Here is a 27340-nt window from a genome sequence, read left to right on the forward strand (position 1 = left end):
TATAATGATCTCAAGCAAAACTCTGGAACTAGGTCTTTCAACATATGGATTCCATGAGGACTCTCCTAACAGCTTATGGCAAATAAAACACAGCAGATTGATTCAAATGTAAGAGACAAAATGTAAGGTTAGATTACAGTTTGGCTATGGATCATCCAATTACGCTTGCTTCAAGCATCATCTTATCATGACTTTAGGGTCACCTCCCTTTATGATTTTAACCCATGTAGCTACCATCTGGCACATACTGACACATGGAATGAATGACACTGCTCATTGTATCCATTATTATTAGGAATAGTTGTAGTCAAAGTGCAGCTCCAGTACCTGGCAAAGTGCCCAGAAAACATTAACTATTCAGAACTACAATAATTATTTTTATATCTTTATTGCTCCAGCTCATGGCATAATGTCTGGCACATAATAGGAAACTAAATGCATCTGCTTCCTTTGTTTTCACTTTTGCCTGGGTTACATATATCTTCTGTTTCCTCCATGGTGATACCTTGGTAAGATAGTCATAGATCTCCCATACAATGCTTAGCCCAACACAGTAAGAAAAGACTACCCAATCCAGTCATGGTAGTGTAAGCCTGTAATCCCAGTACCTGGGAAGCAGAGACAACTGGATGTCTGTGAATTAAAGGCCAGCCTGGTCTAAAAGTAAGTCCAGGACACGGAGAAACCTTGTCTTGAAAGAAAAAAAAAAAAAAAGACTGCCCAGCATCCTTTTCTTCTATTGTGGCCTCTGAGGCAAGTGAAAAAAAAATGTTTAAGGACATTACTCAGCTGGGAAAACTGAGGTTATAAACTACACCTCTAACTCTTATATCTTTTAGTAGCTTGAAAAAAATAGCCTTCCCTGTCCTGCCCACCAATAATCACTCAGCCAAGCCATGATCAGTCTTGCCAATTACATTCCTCCTCACATTTGTATGTTTAACTCATCTTCTGATGATCAGCACTAGAGTTGCTGCATGAAACCATTTCTGAGGCCTCCAGTGCTTAACTCTGCTAACACTCAATTGGTTTTGCTCCTTAAATGCCCATAAATAAATAAATATTCTGTGCAGTGTTCTAGACCTGTGTGAGTGCTGATTGGGGAGGACCTCCTCCCCTTTCATCTGACCCTGTTTTATCAGGTATCTTCAGGACTGGATGCACAGTCCTCCTCTGTGGCCTAGCAGGACAGCTCTTCCCTTGGGGGGTGGGGAGGTCAAAGAGCCTGCCATTGAGTTCATGTCAGAAATAGTCCCAAGGGAGGGAGGGAGAGTTTGGGAGGGAATGAGGGAGCGGGATACACCTGAGATACAGAGTTAATAAAATGTAACTAATAAAAAAATAAAAAGTAAAAAAAAAAATAAATAAAAAAAATGAAATAGTTCCTGTTCCCCTTGGAAAGGGGCAGGGAGGAGATGAGGAAGGGAGGGTGGGATTGGGAAGGAATGAGGGAGCGGGATACAGAGTTAATAAAATGTAACTAATAATAATAATAAAAAGAACCAACTATACCACTCCTAGGCATATATCCAAAATATTCTCAAGTACACAAAAAAGACATTTGCTCAACCATGTTTGTAGCAGCTTTATTCATAATAGCCAGAAGCTGGAAACAACCCAGATATCCCTCAGCTGAGAAATGGATACAGAAATTGTGGTACATGTACACAATGGAATACTACTCAGCAATGAAAAACAAGGAAATCATGACATTTGCAGGCAAATGGTAGGATCTAGAAAAATCATCCTGAGTGAGGTATTCCAGAAGCAGAAAGACACACATGGCATATACTCACTTATAAGTGGATATTAGACCTATAAGATAGGATAAGCATATTAAAATATGTGCATCTAAAGAAGCTAAACAAGGAGGTCCTGGGGTAAAGATGATTAATCCTCTCTTAGAAGGACAAATGGGATGGACATTGGAAGTAGGAGAAAACAAGAACTAGAACAGGAGCCTACCATAGAGGGCCTCTGAACGACTACCTAGCAGTGTATCAAAGCAGATGCTGAGACTCCTAACCAAACCTTGGGTAGAATGCAGGGAATCATATGAAAGAAGGGGGAATTAGTAAGACCTGGAGAGGACAGAAGTGCCACAGGACCAAATATGTCTGGGCTCAGGGGTCTTTTCTGAGACTTATTCCCCAGCCAAGGACCATGCCTGGAGATAATCTAGAACTCTTGCTCAGACTTAGCCCATGGCAGCCCAGCATCCAAGAAGGTTCCCTAGTAATGGGAATAGGGACTGTCTCTGACATGAACTCAATGGTGGGCTCTTTGACCTTCTCCAGCCCCTGAGGCAGGAGCAGTCTTGCTAGGTCACAGAGGAGAACACTGCAGCCAGTCCTGATGAGACCTTATAAACTAGGGTCAGATGTAAGGGGAGGAATACCTCCCATATTAGTGGACTTAGGGGTAAGGAGTAGATGAGGGAGAAAGGGTGGGGTTGGGATGGAATGAGGGAGGAGGCTACAGTTGGGATAAAAAGTAAATAACTTGTAATTAATATAAAAAAATAAAAATAAAAAAGAATCTCATGCGATAGATAGATAGATAGATAGATAGATAGATAGATAGATAGATAGATAGATAGATAGGGAGATAGATAGAGAGATAGATAGATAGATAGATAGATAGATAGATAGATAGATAGATAGATAGGGAGATAGGGAGATAGATAGATAGATAGAGAGAGAGAGATAGGGAGATAGAGAGATAGATAGAGAGAGAGAGATAGAGAGAGAGAGAGATAGGGAGATAGATAGAGAGATAGGGCAGCCACAGAGTAAGACATCTAATAGTAATCTCAGGCTTCTACACACACACACACACACACACACACACAGCAGTAAGAAATCATAAAAAAATAAACAGAATGGAAACAATACTGGGCTTCATAGGATAACTCAGAGGCAGACTTGAAGTGGTGGGGAAAGAATGGAATCATGCTGATTACTAAGTCCAACATGTGGCAGTAGTGTAAGCAAAAAATGGTGAACACAGGGCCTGTTCTGCCATCTCCCCCAACCACCACCACAGGGGTTATCGAAGTGCTGGATGAACTGGATGTGCTCAGTGCATTTCCATTAATTAAGTTATTATAACAGAAGCCCAAGAGCTCCTGAGTCACTCATCAAGGGATCACACCCTCCCACTTCCTGTTGACAACATAGAGGCGGTCTAAAGTTAGTGTTATCATGGTCATATGCTTTTCAGAGGAAAGTGGGTCTTTTACATGTCAATTTCCTTTAGACTCTACTAAGTTCTCTGACAGTAGTTGTTCTAGTTTTCTTTCTGTTGTTGTGATAAACACTGACTATAAAGAACTTGGAGAAGAAGAGATTTATTTGTCTTACACTTCTGATCACTGCCCATCAGTCAGGGCAGGAACTCAAGCAGGTGTAGGAGCAGGAGCCATGGAGGAAGCTGCTTATTGACTTGCTCACCACAACGTTCTCGGCTACTTTTTGTTGATGTTGTTGTTGTTTGGTTTGGTTTGGTTTGGTTTGGTTTGGTTTGGTTTGGTTTGGTTTGGTTTGGTTTGGTTTGGTTTGAGACAGGGTTTCTCTTTGTAGTCCTGGCTATCCTAAAACGCACTGTGTAGACCAGGCTGGCCTTGAACTCAGAGGTCTGACTGCCTGTGGCTCTTGAGTGCTGGGATTAAAGGCATAGGCCACAACTGCCCACCTTGAACTGCCTTTCTTATGTAGACTGGGCCTAAGAGGCTAGAGACAGAATGGCCCACATAAGCTGTATCTTCTTACCTCAACCAGCAATCAAGCCAATCTTATGGCAGCTCTTCCTCCATTGAGGGGCTCTCTGTCTCCAGGTATCTCAGTCTGTGTTAAACTCATAAAAACCTAACCAATACAGAAGTGGAAAACATATCAGACCTTCTCTAGGGAGCCAAACAAGCACCCTACGGTCTGATTTCTAGACAAAGAAAGATATTCATCACTGGGGAAAAAGGCAGCCAACAGTCATCTTCAAATGCTAACTTCCCTGAAGATCACAAAGATATGAATTGCAAATGCTCCTTAATATATGCTTCTCACCCTGCCAAAGAAGAGATGTAATTATCTGAATGAGTGAGGTAAATGCGTGTAGAAGTTCCAAACCTTCTCTTACTTTCAGGAGATGAGACAAGGGGCTCTTTATCACACTTTCATTTCCTTCTAGTGAAATGGTTCCTTAATGAAAAGTGTCAAAATAAGGCCATCTTAACTCCAGCGGGGTTTGGAGACCTCAGGAACAAGAGAAGACAGCCAATCAGCTAAAAGATCTAAATCTCATTTTCTCTCCTAAAGAGGACCATCATTCCCACCTTGCAGGGACAGTACAAGGAGTCAATGAGGCATGTGAGTGAATTTGACCTGTAAATTGCAAATTAAGAGCTCTACCCCATGATTCATTCTGTATGATTATAGGCAAAGGTGCTTTTATTTTCTTGGTCTTCCAGAGAAAATTTAAGCACATTGCAGGAGCTCAGTAAAAAACCTATTTAGTTTTCACTTTACAATCTGTTCTATTAAGTGTGATGTGACCTTAGATCTCACACAAACAAAACAGACTATTCATTTCTCAGAATTAAATCAAATTGATTCTCCAGTCTGTTAGCTTTAGAGTTTGGAGTAGTGGCAGAAAGAAACCAGGTGTTAGTTTAGGGAATGAGTCCCTCCTCGCCTTTTGAAGCTACTTTAGCCTTCTGGAGTCCATACTTCTCCAAGGAGCAGGGCTGTGCTTGACACTAAACCATACTTACTTTTATTTTTCCCTTTTGTCTTTTTTAAAATACATGCTCTCATGAATCATAGGCCAACCCTAAACTCATTATATGGTCAAGGATGACCTTGAACTTCTGTTTCTCCTTCCTTTACCCTCTGAGTACTAGGATTTGGGGTGTGTACTACCACATCCAGAGCATGAGATCAAACATGGGGTTTTGTGTTTGCTGAACAATCATTGCACTAACTGAACTGTATTTTCCACTGCTAAAATAGTATTTCAGTCTTAAATGTGAATCTGGAACAATGGCAAATGCAATCTTGAAAATTAGATTACAAAAAGACCCAAAAAATCCAGAGAGCAAATGAAATTGGCCCTAGGTGAGCATGAACTCAATACCACCAATAAGAAGTATTACGATGAATATTTTCAGCAAGAGAAGTAAAAGGACAGTTTAACTTGTGCTATACCTTGGGAGATTTGATCTTGCTCCTTTAACTTTTAAGCTCACTCAGAGTAGCTTTTCAGGGTAGGGGATATTCTCTAGCACAAGACTTGTTAAGCACTCTCTAGATGATAACTGCTAATGTTATTAATTTGCATAACCTTAGAAACAAATGTGGTAGATGGGTTTGACTAACTTGTCCAAGATCACAGAGCTGGGAAGTGTTAAACTAGTGTTTGAGCCCAAGTCTTTCTGACCAAAACCTGGCTTTTTGCTACTCTGTTATTTGGCAACAGGGAAACAGGGATGTCATTTAAATGCTTTGGGATTTTGAACCCCCCCATCCCACCCTCCCTCCCCTTTCTGCATGCATGCCACTCCCCAAGTCCACTGATAGGGGAGGTTCTCCTCTCCTTAGAAAGGAATTAATAGGTGGCCATTTGAAACTTCAGGTAACTAATACTGTCATTGATCTCTCCTCTCTGTCTCTGTCTCTCTCTGTCTCTCCCTCCCACTTAGGTTTCTAAATTGCTATGAACCATGGCCCAGCTCTACTACAAGAAGGTCAATTACTCACCATACAGAGACCGCATCCCCCTCCAAATCGTGAGGGCTGAGACCGAACTCTCTGCTGAAGAGAAGGCCTTCCTTAATGCTGTGGAAAAGGGGGACTATGCCACAGTGAAGCAGGCACTACAGGAGGCCGAGATCTATTACAATGTCAACATCAACTGCATGGATCCTTTGGGCAGGAGTGCCCTGCTCATCGCCATTGAGAACGAGAACTTGGAGATCATGGAGCTCCTGTTAAACCACAGCGTGTACGTGGGCGATGCGTTACTCTATGCCATCCGAAAGGAGGTTGTAGGCGCCGTGGAGCTTCTGCTTAGCTACAGGAAGCCCAGTGGAGAGAAGCAGGTAAGAGAATTCCCAGTAAACTGGAAATAGCCAGAAATCAGGGCATCAGAGACTAAAGGAAAGGTTTGGACGTCTGGAACTGGGAAACCCGATCTTTGAAATTGTTCTCAGTTGTCTCAGGCACTGTCCCAAGAGCTGCCCTGTGTGGCCCCTGCTGTTTTACTCCATCTTTTTTTTCTTGGTTACTCATACATATTCAATACTTAACAGGGCAAAGTTATGTTCTTCGTGTCAAGACTATGTAAACTCTTTCCAATTTCTTTCCAACCCCCGTTATTGTGTACATTCCCTTTTTTTCACTCAACATTACATTGCAGTAAAGAGACCAAACACAGACACATGTTTTCTCCTGACAAGCTTTTCTTCCACAGACAAAACAAAAAGACTTTAGCCTTGAGTGCCATCATGCAGACACAAATAGAAACCTCACATATTTTCGTAGTACATGTTATGTGACTAAATTCTACTCACCGGTACTTGGGAGTTTGTTCCTATAAGCCTCATATTATCATGCCACTGAAATTTGTTATCTTTTTAGTCATCTTCGATTTCCCCCTCAAATCTTGACCCCATGTTCAATCCCTAAGCCCTGTGTTTTTCCCCTCTCTTTCTTTCCTCTCTAACCCAGTTTCCACTAGTCTTGCCTTCTGTCATCACTTTCCTAAATGAGAGGTTCTCAAAGTGTGGCTCCAAGACTGGCAGCAGAAGCATCTCCTGAGAACTTACACAAAATCAAAGCCTTAGATCCCTACTACAAGTTAACTAAATCATAAGCTCTGGGATGTTGCCCAACAAGCTGTGCCCTAAGAGGCCCTCAAGGAGCTTCTGATGCATGCTCAAGTTTGAGAATCACCGGGCTACACTAGCATGAAAATTTCCTCATTAGTCTGCTGGCATCAATTCCTTTTGTGCCTCTGAAACCGTTCTGTGCAGTCAGGCTGGCTTATCCTTTCTAAATTACGATAACAATCTTATTATTCCTGTCCATGCCTTTCATACTACAATGTCTTCTCATATTGTTTTGTCCTCTGCCATTATGAGAAAAAACTTGAGGTGATATACTTTATAGAGCAAAGAGGCTTGTTTTGCTCATGGTTTTTGGAGGCTGAAGGTCCGCGATGAGGTGGCTTATCTGATAAACCTTTGATGAGGGCGTCTTGCTTTCCTTATAGACATGGTAAAGTAACTAGAGTGGAAACTGGTCAAATATGGAAGGAGACAAATTGGCAACAATGAAAACAGTGAACTTCAAGTATTGAAATATACCTAAATCTGGGTTTAAAGGAAATCCATATTTCTTAGTACAGACTCATTTAGGAAAAAAAAAAAAAGATAAACTGACAATTCACAATGTATTGGAATTGACAAAGTAGAAAACAGGATAATAACTGGAACTAACAGATTAACAAATCATTAAGTAAAAGGCCTAAACCCTCTTCCTCATCAGCATTTAGTATACCACCAAAGGAAGTAAGGATCTCATCTCTCTTGTTCCTTGCTCTATCGCACAACCACAGGAAAGTATCTGGACTTTCATAGTTGATGAATATTTATTTAACGAAATAGTAATATGCAACCAGCACTTAGTTAAGCATCTTAATATGACATACTTCATTTAATCCTCCAAACAACTCTACAAGCTAGACATTATTGTTACTATTATTATTACATTTCCTACTTGCCAGTGAGAAACAGGATTATTAAGTCAATTGTTTGGAATCACATTAAATATCAGAGCTGGAATGCAAGCTCCTACACTCCACTTTAATCCCTAGGCCTTGATCACACAACTGAATGAGGCAGTTTAAAAATGTTGGCAACAAAAGCTGGAGACACAGCTCATTAGAAACACATATCTCTCTTGCAGTGAGCCTGAGTTTAATTTCCCGCACCTAAGTTGGAAGGATTGTAACCACCTGTAACTCAGTTTCACAATAGTCCATCTCTTTTTTTTTTTCTCCACAGGTACCTGCCTGTATTCATATGCACATAACATAGACACATAGACACGTAAACACACATAATTAAAAATTAAAATTAATCATTTTTTTCCCAGTTCTGGAAAACCTCCTTAGGGCCTTTCAACCCATTACTGACTGCCTGAGGCTGAGACTGGAAGGAGCAATAGGATAATAGATAGATTTTGTACTTCCTTTTTAATAGGTTAAGTTGCCAGCTACTCTTCATAGAATTTTTAGAGCTATTTATTTATTTATTTAGACTAGGTCTCTTGTAGCCCAGGTTGGCCTCAGTCATGAGGCAGCCAAGAATGCACCAGTTTTCATAAAGTTGGAAATCTAACTTAGGACTTACTTTTTTTCACTTTAAAAAAAATTTATATTTTTTATAAAGTTTATTCACATTGTATCCCAGCTGTAGCCCCCTCCCTCATTCCCTCCCAAAACCACCCTCTATCCCTCATCTCCTCCTGTGCCCTTCCCCCAGTTCACTGATAGGGGAGGTCCTCCTCCCCTTCCATCTGACCCTAATTTATCAGGTCTTATCAGAACTGTCTGCATTATTTTCCTCTGTGGCCTGGTAAGGCTGCTCCCCCATCAGGGGGAGGTGAACAAAGAGCGGGCCACTGAGTTCATGTCAGAGACAGTCCCTGTTCCCATTACCAGGAAACCCCCTTGGACACTGAACTGCCGTGAGTTACATCTGTGCAGGGGTTCTAGGTTACCTCTATGAATGGTCCTTGGTTGGAGTATCAGTCTCAGAAAAGATCCCTGTGCCCAGATATTTTGGTTCTGTTGCTCTCATTGTGGAGCTCCTGTCTCCTCCAGGTCTTCTTATCTCCCCATTCTTGCTAGGTAAGTGCTGTACCAAATGAGCTAAGTCCCCAGCCTCTCTTTATAAAGACTAAAAGCATGGGGCCTGGTGAACACATTTCAAAAGATCATTGGGAGAAGCAAAACTATTTTTATCTTTTATTGAGGGTGCCAAGGCTGGACCTCAGGGCCTCATGCAGGTTAGGCAAATAACAGTGATCTACACTCCAACACTGTTAATTTTTTTAATTAATTAATTTTTTAATTTTTATTTTTAATTACTATTTATTGACTTTGTATCCCCCCTCTAGTTCCCTCACTCCTCCCCTCCCAACCCCTACCTTCCTTCCCCTTCTCCAGGCATGCCCTTCCCCAAGTCCACTGGTAGGAGAGGGTTTCTTTTTCTTCCTTCTGATCGTAGTCTGTTAGGTCTCATCAGGAATGGCTGCATTGTCTTCCTCTGTGGCTTGATAAGGCTGTTCCCCCTTCAGGGGAGGTGATCAAAGAGCAGGCCAATCAGTTTATGTCAGAGACAGTCTTTCCCATTACTATGGAACCCACTTGGACACTGACTGCCGTGGGCTACATGTATGCAGGGGTTCTAGATTATCTCCATGCATGGTACTTGGTTGGAGTATGAGTCTCAGGAAAGACCCCTGTGTTCAAATTTTTTGGTTCTGTTGCTCTCCTTGTAGACCTCCTGTCATCTCCAGATCTTACTATTTCCCACTTCTTTCATAAGATTCCTTGCACTCTACCCAACAGTTGGCCATAAGTCTCAACATCTGCTTTGATAGTCTGCAAGGCAGAGCCCTTCAGAGGCCCTCTGTGGGAGGCCTCTAACTTGTTTCCTGTTTTCTTCTTTTGATGTCCATCCTCTTTGCCTTTCAGGATGGAGATTGAGAATTTTGGCCCGAGTCCTCCCTCTAGATGAGTTTCTTTAGATGTACAGATTTTAGTAGGTCTATCCTATATTATATGTATATATGAGTGAATATATACCATGTGTGTCTTTCTGCTTCTGGGATAGCTCACTCAGGATGATCCTTTCCAGTTCCCACCATTTACCTGCAAATTTCATGATGTCCTTGTTTTTCATTGCTGAGTAATATTCCATTCTGTAGCTGTACCACAATTTCTGTATCCATTCTTCAGTTGAGGGGCATCTGGGTTGTTTCCAGCTTCTGACTATTACAAGTAAAGGTGCTACAAACATGGTTGAGCAAATGTCATTATTGTGTACTTGAGCCTCTTTTGGAGTGGAATAGCTGGATCTTGAGGAAGTGCTATTCCTAGTTGTCTGACAAAGCTCCAGATTGATTTCCAAAGTGGTTGTACAAGTTTACATTCCCACCAGCAATGGAGGAGTGTTCCTCTTTCGCCACAACCTCTCCAGCATCTGTTGTCACTTGATTTTTTATCTTGGCCCTTCTGATGGGTGTAAGGTGAAATCTCAGGGTTGTTTTGATTTGCGTTTCCTTGATGGCTAATGACGTTGAACATTTCTTTAAGTGTTTCTCTGCCATTTGATATTCCTCTATCGAGAATTCTCTGTTTAGCCCTGTTCCCCATTTTTTAATTGGATTACTTGATTTGTTGCTTTAAAAATTAGCAACAGTAAAAGATTTTCACCTGCACAACAATCAAAAATTAATTTAAACTCAAAAAGTGCAAAGAATCTCAGGTGTTTGAAGCAGTGCTCATTTGTCATGTGTCTATCATACAGCTTCATTGCAGCCTTGGTTGCAACTTCATTGCAGCACATACAATATGTGCCCTTTACATTGCATGCAATAGTACTGTATACAATGTCAATGGTACTTCCTAGCTCAGATTTGAGACTATTGACTGGTATTAAGAGCAGTGTTTTTATTTTAAGTAACAAGCATGATGTGATTAGAGAAACATAATGGTATAGCTATGGAAAACATAGCCTCTCAATATTCTTGTCATAATTCTTCAGCATGTTAAATATTAAATGAGTATATATTTGGATTAGATTGTCTTAAAATGTTTTAAAAGCTATTTACTGAGTTGGTTTATGAAAAAAAAGTCAGGTAGTGAATTTTAGCTTGGAATTAGCACAGAATGTCCAAAAAATTTTAAATAGGCCTAAACATATGCCTGTTGTTTCATAGTGTATCGTTATATATAGCAGCATTCTCAGAACTGAATATTATAAAAGTTAAAATCATTCAACTCTGAAAAATGGCCTACATCCTGCAGCCAAGATTTAATTCTTTGTATAAACATAAACAAGTACATTCATCTCATTAGTATGCAAACTTTGTCTTTAATAAGTAGATCTAATAATTGTTTCAGAGTAAATTTAATCATGATTTAGTATCAGCAAATGTTTAATATTTGTGTACCTGTATTATATACCTATACACCTGGGTTGGGTAAAAATTTCTTGGGTGAAAGGGGATTGTTAAGTGGGAAACATTTTAAAAGCCATATACTATGCCATGCTGTTTTCCTGTAAATCTTAGGATCCTACCACAGGAATTATGAAGCGGGTCAAATGAATAGAAAATAGATGAGCTCCCTAGAAACAGACTGAAGATATTAAGCAAAGAAGCTGAGTTTCCTGCTCAGTCCATCTTACCAACACATCAAACTGTTTGGTTCTGTGTCAAATTCTCCACCCTGAACACCTGGGGAGTTTCCAAAGGTATTTTCATTTACCAACCTTGAGGTTCATGTACCATACTGGCTCTTCCCTTTATTTGAAATGAATATCATGCCACCTTGTACTAGTGGGTAGCCTCACTTATAGGAATACCTAGTTCTCCTGATATGTGGCATAAGCCTAATTCCCAGTTCTTTCTGTGCTTATCCTCTCTGTATGGAATCAGTGCCCACAGCATAATGGGTAATATGTAAATATTTGCTGAGGGACATGAAGGAGTGAAATACATCTTCCAAAATATCACAAGATGTTTTTCTCAAACAAGACTTTGGGGGTTTTAAAGTCAATCACGTTTAGCCTCATCACTCTTTAGAAGAATAAGAGAGCACAGGACAATTTCCCACCTGGGTGTTGAACGGATACTGAGTCCATGTTTGATGGTCCCATTTCTCTTGTCTTTCCCTGTGCTCTAGTAGATGCTGAGGATCTGCCAGGCAGGGAGAAAGGCACCATGGAAACTTATATCATCACTCTTAGAATTAGTCACAGAATTCAAAATTTGGGGTCAACAAAATACCTGATGACAGCCTGCTTCTTTCTTATTCTGCTTACTACCTTCAGTCCACCGGCTTTAGGGACCCTTAAAGGAACCTTGTCAGCAGAGAAGGCTGATTCAGCTACAATTCAGAGATGAGGCTGGCATTTCAGTGAATGTGCAAAACCAACTCTGAGTCATTTGTTGTACATATGGGAAACTTGTCAGAAGAGAGGTTCCTGAGCCTCAGTATATGCCTTTAGGATCAGCATCTTGAGGTTCAGGCCTGAAACCCACACCTTAGTAATCTCATCTCTACCAGTGTCTTGGTAAGAGGTCTGCATGCCTCTCTGTATTTATTTTCTATGGTTGCCATTACAAATTACCATAAGTTGAATGGCTTAAAACAAAATAAATTTATTATTTCATAGGGTAGAAGGCAATAAGGAATGTAAAAGTAATAGGAAGACTGATTCGTTTTCAGAGGAATGTATGATAAGATGTGTGGGTTGCCTCTGAGACTTACTGCTGAATATGCTCACACTTACTAATTCTTTCTGAAATCTTGCTGGCTGGTTCAACTCAGCTGCTCTGGCTCAAACTCCTCTCCAAGCTGACTAGTTCAATCTGGCTTTTCTCTCACTTGGCCTTTGATTTTTGCTGTGGTTGGCCTAAAACTAATTCTACCAATCTGTTCTAATCTTCTGGCTTGTTTTCATTCTCTGGCTCATTCTGTGTTCACCTGTGTCTAGCTTGTTCTCTCTTCAACCTGTGTCTGTAAAAATCTCCCAGTAAAATTGCCTCTGAGTTCCACAAATTGAATTCCACTACATTGCCTCTAAACTCCCTGACTCAACTGAACTAACTGAATAGAATTGACTAAAACTCAGAGACCTGCATGCCTTTGTCTATTGAGTGATAGGATTAAAGTTTTGGCATACTTTAACACCTGAACATAAGCTTTTATTTACCTGAAACTTGCTCGATAGCAGGCTTGCCTTGAACTCAGAGATCTGCTTGCCTCTGTCTCCTGGGATTAAAGGTGTGTCTCTATTCCTGCCAGATCATACAGACCTAGAAGGTCTTTGGATATGATCTCTTGCCAGAGCTGCCATGCTCTGCATTAAAATTCTTCTACATTCAACCAAATTGCTTTCCTCCTTAAACAGATGATCTCACCTTAATGTCATTGCATCTGAAAGACCCTTTTCCCAAATAAGATCACAGTCAAAATTAGTTTAACTTGAACACAGCATTTGGGGTGCAAAATTCACACTCTGTGAGCATAGTGGTCTAAATAAGTGGCTTTCAAAGTTTTCTAGCAGTAGAGACATTAATAAAATCCCACTGAGATTAGAAACATCACAAACAGACCTTCCTTAGTCTAACTGCAAGGTTTGACCCAAAACTTATATTCATTTGCTCTCACTCTTGCTTTCCCTTGACTTTTGAGGTGTCACCACAATCTGAATACCATCAAGAGAGAGAACAGAAGGTAGAGTCAAACTCACTATTCACAGTGCTAGCCATCATCTATAAAATGACACTAATAACACCCAACTGCTGCCTACCCCAGAGGTCTGTTTTCAGGAAGAAATTAAGATAGAAATGAAGACTTTGGGAAATTTTTAAATGTTAGACCAAGGTCAGTAATGATCATTTTCTGATTTACTACTTCAGTTTGCTTGAGCTTGTCATATTGTGTGAAGAGACCAGATGGCCCATGGCCCTGGTCAAAAGGCACCACCAATACAGTGTGGGGTAGGGTTGGTGAATGAGCTGGCCCAGTTCACAGATTACCTCCCCCTGTCTGCCCTAGATGGCAGCAGTCTACCTTCTGTTACAAAAGAAGCTACATGAGCTCAAAAACATTCTTCCTTTGTCACAAGAATATAAAGATTCAAACAATAGCTAAGTAGAGCTTCTGGTCATTTTATCAACAGCCCAGCCAAGTAGTTTTATTTCTTGGTCACTTATGTCACTGCAGGCTTCCAGAAACAGGCTAAGCCAACCATTTCCCCATGGCCCACCCCTCTGGGCTCTGCCATAATTACTCATTTGTCTGTGGCAGATGGCTCCAAATTAAAATTGGTCTCACAGATGAGCTACAGAGATTAAAGCTCAACAGCACTGATAAGTATTTGTGTTAAGGATATAGAAAATCAGCAACAGAACACTGTCTTTGAGTTTGTTTGTTTGTTTGTTTGTTTGTTATCTGTTTCAATTGTTTTCTGTTTCTGTCTGGCTCTTGGTCTCAGAGTGAGACTGTACAGTATGGAAGAAGGACATTGAGGACTCAAACATAGGTGGCTTGAGCACAGAAAGAGGACCTCAAGAGACTACTCCATCAGGTTAACTGCAGTGAGATAGATCAGAAAGTAAAGGAGAGATTGTAAAAAGTCCCCTGCTTTTTACAGATAGTCTATATTTTGGAGTCACCGCTTACTACATATGTTTCCATGGACAAGACACTTCATCCTTTTAAACCTCAACCTTTTCATCTGTGTCTAGGAACAATGAGGGAATCTACTTTATAGAGCTATAATGATAGCGGGAGGAAATATGGGTGGATTTCATTAGAATGGTCCTTGGCATGTACTAAGCACTCACTAAATGACGGCTAGCACTGCTCCTACGCTGACTAGTTAAAGTCATGTTGGTATCATCTGCTTGGTAAGGCCACCAATTTCCTCAACTGAAGCTGACAGATGGCTCAATTTGTAAGGTGTATCCTGTGCAAGCATGAGGACCTGAGTTCAGAAACCTAACACACATGTAAAAGCTGAACTTAGGGGCATGCATTTGTAACCCCAAAACTGGGTGGAGGCATAAAGAAAAGTGACCTCCAAAGTTTCTTCTCTAGCCATCCTCACCAAATCAGTGAACTTCAGGTTCAGTAATAGACTCTGTCTCAAAAAATAAGGGGAATACCCACCAAGTGAGATACCTGGAGTCGACCTCTGTTCTCCACACATATTCAACCTACATGTACACACATCCATCAACACATTGCATACACAGGCAGTCACCCTTGCATGCACATTAAGTACTCATTGTACACAGTAGTTAAAATTTCAATCTGAGAAGCTCAAAAGATGGGTCAACAGTTAAGAGCACTTATAGCTCTTGCAGAGGACCTGATTTTGTCTGCCAGTGGTCACATCAGGTAGTTCACAACTGCCTGCAGGGGTCTCTCTTCTGGTCTCCATGGGTTTTCAACCCATGTGCATAAACTCTTTCTCTCTGTGTCTCTTTCTCTCTCTCTCTGTTTCTCTCTCTCTCTCTCTCTCTCTCTCTCTCTCACACACACACACACACACACACACACACACACACATAGACACGAAATTAAAAATAAAGCCTTTAAAGAAAAACAATCCAATCTGGGTGACCTTGAGAAGGTCATTTACCTCATTTAAGCATCAGCTTCCTTATCTATAACTTGAGGTCAAGTAATGATCTTACCCACATTGTAGATGGTTGTAAAATGTGAGGAGTACTTTCTACTAGGGAAATAACCCAGTGAGAAAGGGGTATCTAAATGGTCATTACATTAAAACTATGAAAAACTTTTCAGAATGTAATCTTCAGTGTATGACACACACGCTGTTTGCATCAGGACAAAATAGCTTTCTCTCTTAATTTTCTCATTGCTGTGAAAAATTACCTGGACCAAAGAACTGAAGGCTGTAATATTTTATTTTGGCTCACAGTTTGGAACAGCCCTTTAGAACATGGAAGTCACGGAGCATATTTATGGAGAGGCTGGTCGTATTGCATCTACCTGAGAGAAGCAGAGAGAGATAATTGCTGGCACTTAGCTGGCTTTCTATATTTATTCAAGTCTAGGATTCCTGGCAATGAGAGTTGCTGTCAACATTCAGGATGGGTTTTCCCACCTCAATCAATTAAGTCTAGAAATTCCTTCAGAGACATGACTAAAGATTTGTCTTCTATTAGCCAGGCATGATCCATGTGTGTAATCCCAGCCCTCAGGGAGGTAGAGGCAAACAGATCACCGTGAGTTCAAGGCCAACCTGGTCTACAGAGGCTGGCTGTCCAAGATAGCCAAGGGAAAAAAAGTTTTGTCTTCTATCATGATTCTAGAGCCTGTCACATATAGTCAGTATTAACCATCAGATAATATTAATATCCCAATTAGTTGTGTTGCCTAAATTTTCTAGTGTTAGAGTAATGAGTATTTTATCTTTTTTATTAATCTGAATAACCACTCATTTTATTATTTTTATTCCCATGTTATTCCTTCAGCCCTCTCTACCTTTCTATTTTGTTCTCCAGTCAATACTCTCCTCTATCTGACTTCACAATTCACTCTCTATATACCATATGTTAGCACATTTATTAGCTTAACTGAGATAAAGTTCATATATAAAATACTTATCTGTTTAATGGGTATAATTTGGTTAATCTGTACTATATGTAATAAGCAAATCTATCACTTCGGAAGAGTTCCTATTACCGCACATATTTCGTGTGTGTCCTGTTTTTATCTCCTGGCTTCCTGGCATGATGTCTACCCAGCTATACGTCTTGGACTGCTGCCTCCAACAATTTTTTTGTTGTTGTTGTTCTACAGAATCATTATATTTTTTCCTGGCATTCTTGTTCCTGCTGATAACCTAAAACAAGATTAAGTTAGTCCAATGCACAAAATGTTCTCTATTCTGCGGAGTATGTCAGCTCTCTGAAGTTCTCAGTAAAATGAAGAAAGTGTGATTAGAAGGAGCTTCAGTGAAGGAAGCCTTCCTATATCACTCTGATCTCAAAGGATTGTTGTCACCCATTCATTAGTAAAAAGAGGCTGTGAGCTCACCCAGAGAATAATTACTTTGTGTAGTCAGTTATTTCCTTGTACAGTTCTGGAGATTGAACTCGTGTCATTAGGTGGTATTTTCGGGCAACAAGCACTAAAAATGAGAAAAAAAATAAAAAGAAAAAAATAGCACTGAATGAGGTTGCACATAAGATGGACAAGTAAATACCAAAAGTCAGGAGGACAGTCTTAGCTACAAGTGATCTTGGAAAAAGCCTGAGCTACATGAGACCTTGTCTCACTCAAGCATGGAAGAAAGGGGGTGAGCACCATGTTCTACTGGTAGCTGAGGGACTATTGGCATTAGACTGCTGTTGGGTGAGGGGATTATCAGGTTTCTCTAGTAGAATGACAACTGGAATGATGACCAAAATCCTGTGATCTTCGGTCACACAAATTGGACTCAATGAGTTTGGGTTTTTTATTGTTTGAATTTTTAGAAGAAGACAAAGAGAAGAAGAGAGGCAAAAGAGAAAGGGAGAGAAGGAAGGGTTTTGAGTGGGTAGGGAGCTTGAGGAGAATGGACAAGATCAAACAAAATATAGTATATGAAATTCTCAAAGAGTAAATAAGATACTGCTTAAGCATAAATAAATATAATGAAAGGGCCATCTAAAACAAAGAGAGTCAAATAATAGAATAAGGGAAGGAAAAGGAAGTTGGTGCCAATGACAGATTATCTCTTCCCCTCCTTTCCTTCATTTCTTTTTCCAAAAAATGTAGAGTGATGATTTGGAAATTTCTGAAGTTGGAGAGTACAAATTCTAAATCACTCTCTGCTTTTCCAAAGCAGCTTTGCAGCCAGTATTAGATGGCTCCATTGTCCATTTCTGAGTTAAAAATTATGAACATAGACACTCATTGCGTCCCCTTATCATCAAGTGGGCTTTATCCTTCGACCAGCAAGCAGATAATAAATGTACAGCATGCAACATGTCTTAGATCAACAGTCAAAGTTTAGAAAAATTTGTGCTTTGTCTGCTCAAACAAAGTGAATATGTATCATGTATACTCAAAGACTTCTTCTGCCCTCTGAATTCTTAATTGTCTGATGCAAAATGTAAACATTTTCAGCTATCAGACTCATGGCCCCTAGCACCCTTGTGTACATTAGTTTGCTTATTTTTGAGTTTTTGTTATAAAAGAAATACATGTTAACTCTGAGAAGTATAGCAATACAATAGAATGAGAAGGAAAAAGATTCCTGTTTCCCACTCCAAAACTAACTCCTTAGAAGCATAAGTAGAAACAATTTATGTTAGTCCTCCTAGGTATTGTTTGTGCTTATTTAAACAGAAACACAGAGAGACATTTTTGAACAAAGGCTTACAAAAAGATTTAATTCAACAGGTGGTTATGGCACATGTTTTAATCCCATCACTTGGGAGTCAAAGGCAGGCTGATCTCTTCAAGTTCAAGGCCAGCCTGGTCTACAAAGCTAGTTCCAGGACAGCCAGGGCTACACAGAGAAATCATGTCTTGAAAAAAAAAATTTACCTCTAACAATATATTTTGGCTATCTTTCTCTAAGAGAACATTAATCCATACCGCATTGTTTCAGTCAGTATTGTCTTGTACAAATGTGTCATACTTATTTGTCCAATATTTTATTAAGTGAGAATTTAAGTTGTTTCAAGGCTGGATACTTTTGTTTTCTAAACAATGCTGTAATTGATCTCTTTTTTGTATGTGTGCAATTATTATCTATAAGTAAAGTTCCTAGTAATGACATTATAAATTCATAGAACATATGTGTTGTTTAATTTGGATACCAGCAATCCAAAAGTGTGGCTGTTTCTTGTTTAATTTGAATACCAACAGTCCAAAGTGTGACTGTTTCTTAAGTCTTTGTTATCATGGATCAAATAGCATTAGAAGCCACATTTCCAATCCGACAGCAAAAAGAAAGTGTTATCTCATTTTCCTTCCTTCCTTCCTTCCTTCCTTTCTTTCTTCCTTCCTTCCTTCCTTCCTTCCTTCCTTCCTTCCTTCCTTCCTTCCTTCCTTCCTTCCTTCCTTCCTTCCTTCCTTCCTTTCTTTCTTTCTTTCTTTCTTTCTTTCTTTCTTTCTTTCTTTCCAGAAAATTGAGCTTAAGGCCAAAAGAAGTCATCGGATCCATCAGAGTTGACATGACATCTTTATAGGACACTCAGCATCTGATTATCTTTTTCTCTTTTTCTGCTAGAGTCAACTGATTTGTCGGCATTCTTTTTATATTAGGCACATTAAGTTTACGAATTTTGTAGAAATGTCCACCTTGATTTAATAAAGATCAAGAATTTAAACCAAGTTACAAAGCAAGTCTGGAGCAAAGAGCCAAACGAATTACATTCCGGGACGTGTAACTTTGTTGCATATAAATGTAAGACCTACTTTAAATAACATTTAAAATATCTTAATATCTCTCTAGGATAAAAAGTACTCATGCATAATAGGTTATTTATTTTTACATTGCCAGTTTAGTGCTTTAGTATCTTGATTCAAAAAGATGAAGAGGACTAAATAGACCTGCATTCTCAGGCAAAAAGAAGTAAAATGACACAGAAATATAGAAAGGTTGGCCTTTAGTATAAGAATGAGTTCCAACAAAAGAGCAATATCAAAAATCAATTTCATTCATTGTTTTTCTCTCTTCATTAGCACAGTTGCTACTTTCAAAAAAGAAAAGCTGTCAAAGGCTATAAAATTTGACAAAAGTTTTCCTTGATTTATTGAATAGTGGAACATTTTATGAGTGAGAAAATGTGAGTGGTGACATATCTATACTACTTCTCGTTTCAATTCTTCAGTTGTCAGCATTGAGCACATAAAAAGGATGATTTCCAAACCCCTTCTTTATTTGATGTATTGCAGTCCTATATCATCAAGATTAGCATGGTTTGGCAACATAACAGTTTTTCTCCTCAAAAACTCTGTATTCTACTGGTCCTCCAAGTTAAACACACAAATATAAAGATTCAAAGCTAGGGTCCCTATTACAAAAGAGAGAGAAAAAAAACATTAAAGAAATTAGGACTAAATATGTTAGGAGGCTGAGGCTTCAGTTCAGTAATAAAGTACATTTCTAGCATGTGCAAATCCCTGGGTCCATCTCTGGTCCTTCCTGAAAATATGTTTGGGGCACTAGGATGGTATACCAACACCAGTGTCAAAATAGACAGTCATGACATCCTGACTGCTAATAGGCCAAAAAATTCTTGATGATGCAGAACTGTGTAGCACACACCAGCTTTGACAAGCTTAAAGAAGGTAAGCCCTCTCTAGACTGGGGCTCCAAACAGCCTCAACTGCTAATTACTATGGTTATTTTTTTTCCTATTTCAGTTTAAGGGAAGTTTTGGAAGTTTGGAAATTCACAAGAGAGATAAATTAAATTCCTATGTTTAAAGTGTATGAACAGCAATTATGTAATCTTTTATTTTAATTTTTAAATATTAGTTACAGTTTATTAACTTTGTATCCCAGCTATACCCCTTCCCTCATTCCCTCCCAATCCCACCCTCCCTCCCTCATCTCCTCCCTGAACCTTTCCAAGTCCACAGATAGGGGAGGTCTCCTCCCCTTCCATCTGACCCTAGCTTATCAGGTTTCTTTAGGACTGGCTGCAATTATGGAATCATAATGTCTAAAAGGTACTCAAATAATAGAGAAACTCCTGATACAGTCAAGACATAAAATCCTTAGGTCTTCATTCACTCAGAATAGCCTAAGAATCGGACCACTTCACACTCTTACTATCAACTCACTCCATCAATTATAGTAGCCTCTTAAATGTTTTTTGTTTTGTTTTGTTTTGTTTTAGTTATTTAGTTTGCTTGTTTGTTTCACTCTTTTTTTCTCAAATATCCTTTTTAATGGATTTTTTGGGAGTCTCACATCATGCACCTCAATCCCATTCATTTCCCATTCCTTCCATGTCCATCCCCACCTTTGTAACCTCTCCCCAAAACAAAATTAAAAAAAAAAAAACATCTCATTGACCTCTGGGCAATGACCTATTCCTCTATCAACCACAGCCTTCTCCCACACCTGGCACAGCTGTCATATCTACAGTCCCGTCATGCTCTGACCACTCCATACTACTTCGCTCCTCTATCTTTGCCAACTCTCCATCACATAATTGTTCATTGTAGTGGCATTGGAAGCTACAGTGTGTCATATAATATACTCTTTTTCTCAAAGAGCTTTACTTGCAAATGTTCATTGCAATGAGTTGTTGGACTGGTTCAAGGCCTCTGGCTTCTGCTACACTGTAAATTATAGGATCCTTGCCAATACTCCTCTTAGAAGTCTTGCTGTCGCCCTGTGACAAGGAGATTCTGCAACATTGATTCTATAGGATGGACCCCTGCACATGCTCCAGCAGCTCATATATGGTTTAGATGTTAATTTGGGTGGGCTAACTTAAAGCCCTGTCTGTATCTGGGCCTGGGTGACTGAGTTGGCTAACTTGGACCTGCTCCAGGACCTCGTGCTACCACTTGGAAGCTGGCAAGAAGTGGGCCCAGCTATTCTGTACCCAGGCCATCAGGACAAGCTCTCCTTTTCCCATGGTGAAAGGTGGGACCAATTCAGTGAGGCTTTCAAACAGACCCATGGCTTCAGGAGGCGGCCCAGGCCACAGACAACCACATAGCCTTGTGTGATAACATGAGCCGCACACACCAACACAACCTCTTCGCATGTCTGGAGCACCACACACTCATGGCCCTCAGCAGCTGCACAGACCTCAAGTCTCATCATTGCCTCAGTTCGCTACACTTGCCACTCACATCAACATGCTCCCCCCACCTCTGCCTCTCCAAGCAGCAAGACCCAAGGACTTCACCAAGTCATCAGTCAGCAACACAGACCCATTACATCTACGTGGATCTCAGGCTTCTTCAAAGCCTGGGGCCACAGCAAAGACCACAGATGCCAACTTGGCCTCTGGTGACATCACCAATCATGGTGCTCCTTCCAGGAGGTCCAAGTCAGAAAATGACCCTTTCCTCATTTTGATCCTCCATCATTGCCCAGACGCAGGGTGATCTTGCAGCTGGGAGGCATGTTCAGGGCTGAAATTACCTCTGCATAAGCTCCAGGCTGTTGCACATGGCCCACACCATGGGAAATGAAAGCTTGTGGACCTCAGCTCTCTCTCTCACTTGCCACCACCAGCATATCTTTAGTTCTTCCACTCTTGATAGGGCATTCACTTCTCCTTTTATTTTTCTCTTTCTCACTTCTCCACTACATACCCAATCATCAATCATTACAGTGGCACTGGCCCACTCTGTTAAGCAGGGGCAGCCTGGGTGGTTTGTTTCACTCTTAATCCCACATACTATAATCTGTTTCCTGTTACTTTTTCTTTTTACTTTTTCCCCATAGCCTGTAATCTCCTATCTTTTTAACATATATTTTTATTGAAAACGTTTTTATTTAATGTACTCTGATCATAATTTCCTCTCCCCAAATCCTCCTAGATTCTCCCCACCAACCACCAGCCCCTTCATTCAATTCCATACCTTCTCTCTCAGTGTGTCTCTCTCTTTGTCTCTAGAGAACAAACAGGAAAAACAAACAATAAAAATTTAAAAACAAAGAAAAAGCACAAGAAACATACACAAATAACACATAAAAACACAAAATCAGAAAATATAATACACAAGCAAAATATTAGCAAGACCAAAAAAAAAGAAAAAACAAAACAAAACAAAAAAATGCCCAGACAAAGTAATATAAAACACTAAATCCACAACAGTAAACCTGAATTCATTTTACTATGGCCATATAGTGCTGGGAATGGGAGGTACTCTTAAGTGTGGTTAATGCACCCAATGAGACTCCAATGGAAAAAAACTAATATTTTCTTTGCAAGATGTCACTTGGAGTTCATTTCTGAATTAGTGATGGGGACTCATGTCCACTTCCCCATCTCAATACTTGAAATTCATCTGGCTTGAACCTCATCTGGATGCAGGTCCTATGCATCCAATTAAAATCTCTTTAAATTCATGTATGTATCAGTCCTGTTGTGTCTGGAAGACAGTTTCCTATGTATCATCCGCCTCTTCTAGCTCTTACAATATTTCTGCTTCCTCTTCTGCATACTTCCTTGAGCCCTGAGGGGAGGGATTTGATGGCAATATCCCATGTAGAACTGAGTGCTCCAAAGTACCCAGTTGTCTATACAGTGTCCAGCTGTGGGTCTCAGTATCAAATCTACTGCGTGAAGAAGTTTCTCTGGCGATGACTGGGGTTTTTGTTTTGTTTAGGGTGCTGCTGATGGAACCGAGAACCTGATTATGATAGATAAAAGTTCCACCTATAAACTATATCCACAGACCTTTTTTTGAAATGTTTTTGGTTATTTTTTTTTGTTTTATTATTAATTTGTTGTGGATTTGTAGCTCTAGGAATGAAACACAGGGCTATTTCTATGTTAAGAAAATACAATTGAGCTATGCACTCAGTCACCACACTTACTTATTTCAAGAATCATGTAACTCACCTGTCTTTGATTGAATGGTTCTCATCTAGGTAGATGAAAGGGTAGATTTTCATTCTAATAATAACTTAAAAAGGCAAGTGCCCCTTTCTTCCTATCACCATGCTATACTTCAAGACTCTTCCTGGCATTATCACTACCTGACATACATATGTGTGTTGCTTGTGTCACCTTCTATCAAAGGTACTTGATTTTTGTTTTCACTTTTAAGTCCCTGATGACTACAGTAATTTTCAGAACATGGTAAGCTTTTTGTAAATAATTTTTGAATGAATGAAGAAATGATGTTACTGGAATGTCTGACCCAAAAAATGTTGTCTAGTTCATTTCTTTTTTTCATTACTGTGAAAAGTGATCTCCCAAGCTTCAGTGTGGTAACTTCTACAAAAGAACCAAGAAATTCTGAACTTCTGACTTCAATTGAGTATTATATCCATGACATTGAAATTAAATTATTCTATCATTAAATCTAACCTGAATGAAGTCTATGGCATGTTCTTAGTCACTGTGAATGTTTCTTGTATCTAACCTAAAACTTACATTTTTTTAAAAAGTTATTTTATGTATATGACTGTTTTGCCTGATGACTGTGCCATACAGGTTATGCACTATCCATTGAGGACCAGAAAAGGGTGACAGATCCCCTGGAAATGAATTTAAAGACAGTTGTGAGCCCTCATGTAGGTCCTCTATAAGAGGAACAGATCCTCTCTAAGAACAGCAAATATTCTTAACCACTAAGCAGTCTATCTCCAAATATTCTCTAAACATATACATTCTAAATATATACAAGCTTTGCTTTAATATAGTATTTTCTACAAATAAAACTGAAGGCAAGATTTTTGTCTCCAGAATTCCCTAAAAGGTATCAATTTTATAAAATAAGTCTCTAATCACATGCCAGGAATCTAGAGACATGCAGTTAGAAGGCCATGGAAGTGACAATATATGTAATTACATAGTAGTTAAGTCTGGGCAGAATATTAAAAAAAAAAAAAACATGTCCTCTAATAAGGAAACATGTTTGTAAAATTTAAGAGCCAAGTCTAAGCCAGGCGCTGTGGTTCACACTTGTAATCCCAGCACTCAGTAAGGCAAAGGCAAGCAGAATTCTATGAGTTCGAGGCCAGCCTGGTATACAAAGTGAGTTCTAAGACAGTCAAAGCTACATAGATAAACCTTGTCTTGGAAAAAAAATGTTTATTTAGTTTGTAGCCATCTGCTCCTGGCATTAAATTAGAGAAATTCATGGTTCAGATTGTTTGCTAACTAAGTAAGCTTCCTTTCACTGAAACTAGTGAAGGAGTACTTAGTGATGAGCCCTGGCTTGCTTTCATGTCTCTATCTTTGTGCCTTTTCTTGCTAGAGTATGATTTCTTTCTGCCCTCATTAAATTATCTTATTTCAGTCAGAGGGTCATTATTTCTAAAGCACCCATTTCTTATTTGTAAACCAGAAAGTGGCAAAAGGTGGGATTGCCATTTCTACTGTCAATGCTAAGCTCTTCTAGGTATTTCTGATCACAGGACAAAGTATTTTCTGGATCCTAGAACTTAACTGGAAGAAAATAATTGAAGCTGAACTTTAGTGTAAATTGTTATTTGCCCATTCCTATTACGTTTTTTTAGCTTAAACTACCCAGGAATGAGGCTGAGTGAAGAGATTCACCTGATGACATAACATTTAGCTCATTTGTCTTCAAGATTAGAGAACACACCAGGCAGAAGTGTATGGCCTAATAGGAATGCCAATCTAGCACTCAATCCTAAAGTCTTTCCTTTCAACCAGGCTGAAATATTTCCTTAAAGATCCATGAGCCTAGCATCCCACAAGTTGAGAAGCTAAGCATGAAGCCACACTGTACCTAGAGGGAATGAATGTCAAGACAGAAAAGCTTTATTACTCTTTAGGGGACAAGACCAAGTAGCTTGACTTTGTTATAGGAATTCACGATTACAAAGCACTTCATAGTTAACATTAGGGAGCTTCTTGCTAAATATGGGTACAATATAATGAAGTAATGCAATAGTACTTAGTTCTTGATACATATAGCATTTCTTCTACTTCTCCATTTTCGTTTTGGCCAGTTTTTGAGCCTCAATTCTCATTTTCCCAGAACAAGCCAGAAACCTCTGGCACATGGCCAGCTATTTGAAGGGATTAGAAAAGTCCTTTTTCCCTTTCCTCTTCCGTCTGCTTTTCTTTTCTTCCTACTTCTACCTCCCTTGTTTCATTTGTTTGTTTCTTTTTTGAAACAGGGTCTCACTAGGTAGTGAAGGCTGGTCTTGAACCTTTGATCCTCCTGCCTGCTTCTATAACTAAGTACTGTGATTTACAGGCATGCATCAACATATCCACTTAGAAAACATTCCCTTAAAAGAATTATATGATGTGGGAAGAGGGGGTCTGAGGGTGTTGAATAACATTACATGGGGAAAATGGAATGTGTTGCCCATATAAGTCTAAAACGATAATCTCAAAACTCAGGAGAAATGGAGTAATATATCATAAGAGACAAAGTGGTGACTGGGTAGGAATGTCCTCAAAAGAATTAATCGTCTACAATAAGATGAGACCATGTCATCCTCAAAGTCTCTCCAAACCAGTTTTGCAATGTATTTATCAGCTGTGATACAATACATGACGAACAAACCCAGGGGCAGGGGTTGTGTTTTCTGTGTTTATTTCTCCAATTGTTAGGAAGCACGAAGCAAAATTCTCTCTGTAGTTTGACCTCTTCCCATTGAAAATTAAAGAATAATACTAAATAATCTCACAAAAATGTGATGAGAATATGAGCAGTGTTCCCAAGTTATTCTAAATGTACTTGATAAGCCTCCAATAAATACATCTGACTGACATAATTGGTTTAGTAAAGAAGCAAGAATTCAAAGCTGCATTAAATAAAAGCCTCTGATGAGCTCACTAAAATCCTATACACAGAGATATCTTGACAAATTTCCTTTTAGTGTAAATCCCCTAACATTCTTGGTCATATCTGTTTTGCAGTAGTTTACTTAATTATAGAATCATTAGGATTTAATGACGATAGTGGTAGTCTATTTTCTTAACAAGAACAAATAATTTTAGTGATTTGTGGTAAATAAGAGTGAAGTTTAAATCTATTAGAGAAAATTTTAAATTATAAGTATTTTTATAGAAGGAAGTACAACCTCAAGTGTTAAAAGCTTAACATAAGCCAACTACTATGCCAAAAAGTCAGCAGTTAGAGCACTCAGAAATAGTAATAGTAGTAAGGAAAAGGGAAAAAATGAGAGGAAGGATGAAGAAAGAAAATGAAACATTATCAGGGAGTCTAAGTCCTCTCCATGCATGGTCCTTGGTTGGTGCATCAGACTCTGCTGGGCCCCCTGGGCCCAGACTTTTTGGCTTTATTGGCCTCCTGTGCCCTCCGTGTCCTTCTAATACCTCCCCCTTTTCCCCAAAGATTACCTGCACTCTTCCCAAAGTTTGGATGTGAGTCTCTGCATCTGCTTTCGGCTCCTACTGGGTGGATTCTTTCAGAGGACATCTATACCTTCTGCTCAGATGTAGCCCATGGCATCTCAGTCTCTATGTGGGTTCCCTACTAAGGGGAGCAGGAGCTGTCTTTGACATGGACTCGGTTTCCTGTTCTTTCATCACTTCCCCCTGGAGAGGTGACCTGGGCAGCCCACAGAGGAAGAGGAAGCACACAGTTCTGATGAAACATAATAGGCAAGGATCAGATAATAGGGGAGGAGAACCCCCCTTTCACTGGATTAGGGGAGGGAGAAACAGGGAAGAGGGAGGGAGGGTGGATTACAGAAGAGATGAGGGAGGTGGCTACAATTGGGATACAAAGTGAATAAATTGCGAAATAAATAAATAAATAAATAAATGAAATATAAATTTAAAAAAGAAGTCTCAAACCAGAAGAAAGAAAAAAAGAAAGAAAGAAAGAAAGAAAGAAAGAAAGAAAGAAAGAAAGAAAGAAAGAAA

The 27340-nt window shown here is 39.5% G+C and overlaps 1 protein-coding gene across 1 annotated transcript in view; it reads left to right on the forward strand.

The window, feature by feature from the left end:
- The window catches only part of Trpc5 (transient receptor potential cation channel subfamily C member 5), a 375446-nt gene that overhangs the window by 227500 nt on the left and 120606 nt on the right, over positions 1-27340 (forward strand). Inside the window, exon 2 of the mRNA XM_055604931.1 lies at positions 5696-6094. Coding sequence (XP_055460906.1) covers positions 5717-6094 — 378 coding nt within the window. The 5' untranslated portion in view covers positions 5696-5716. The remainder of the gene's footprint in view (positions 1-5695; positions 6095-27340) is intronic.

The sequence above is a fragment of the Psammomys obesus genome, unplaced genomic scaffold (genome assembly GCF_907164565.1).
Source record: "Psammomys obesus unplaced genomic scaffold, mPsaObe1.curated_primary_1811, whole genome shotgun sequence".
In the NCBI taxonomy this organism is placed as follows: Eukaryota; Metazoa; Chordata; class Mammalia; order Rodentia; family Muridae; genus Psammomys; species Psammomys obesus.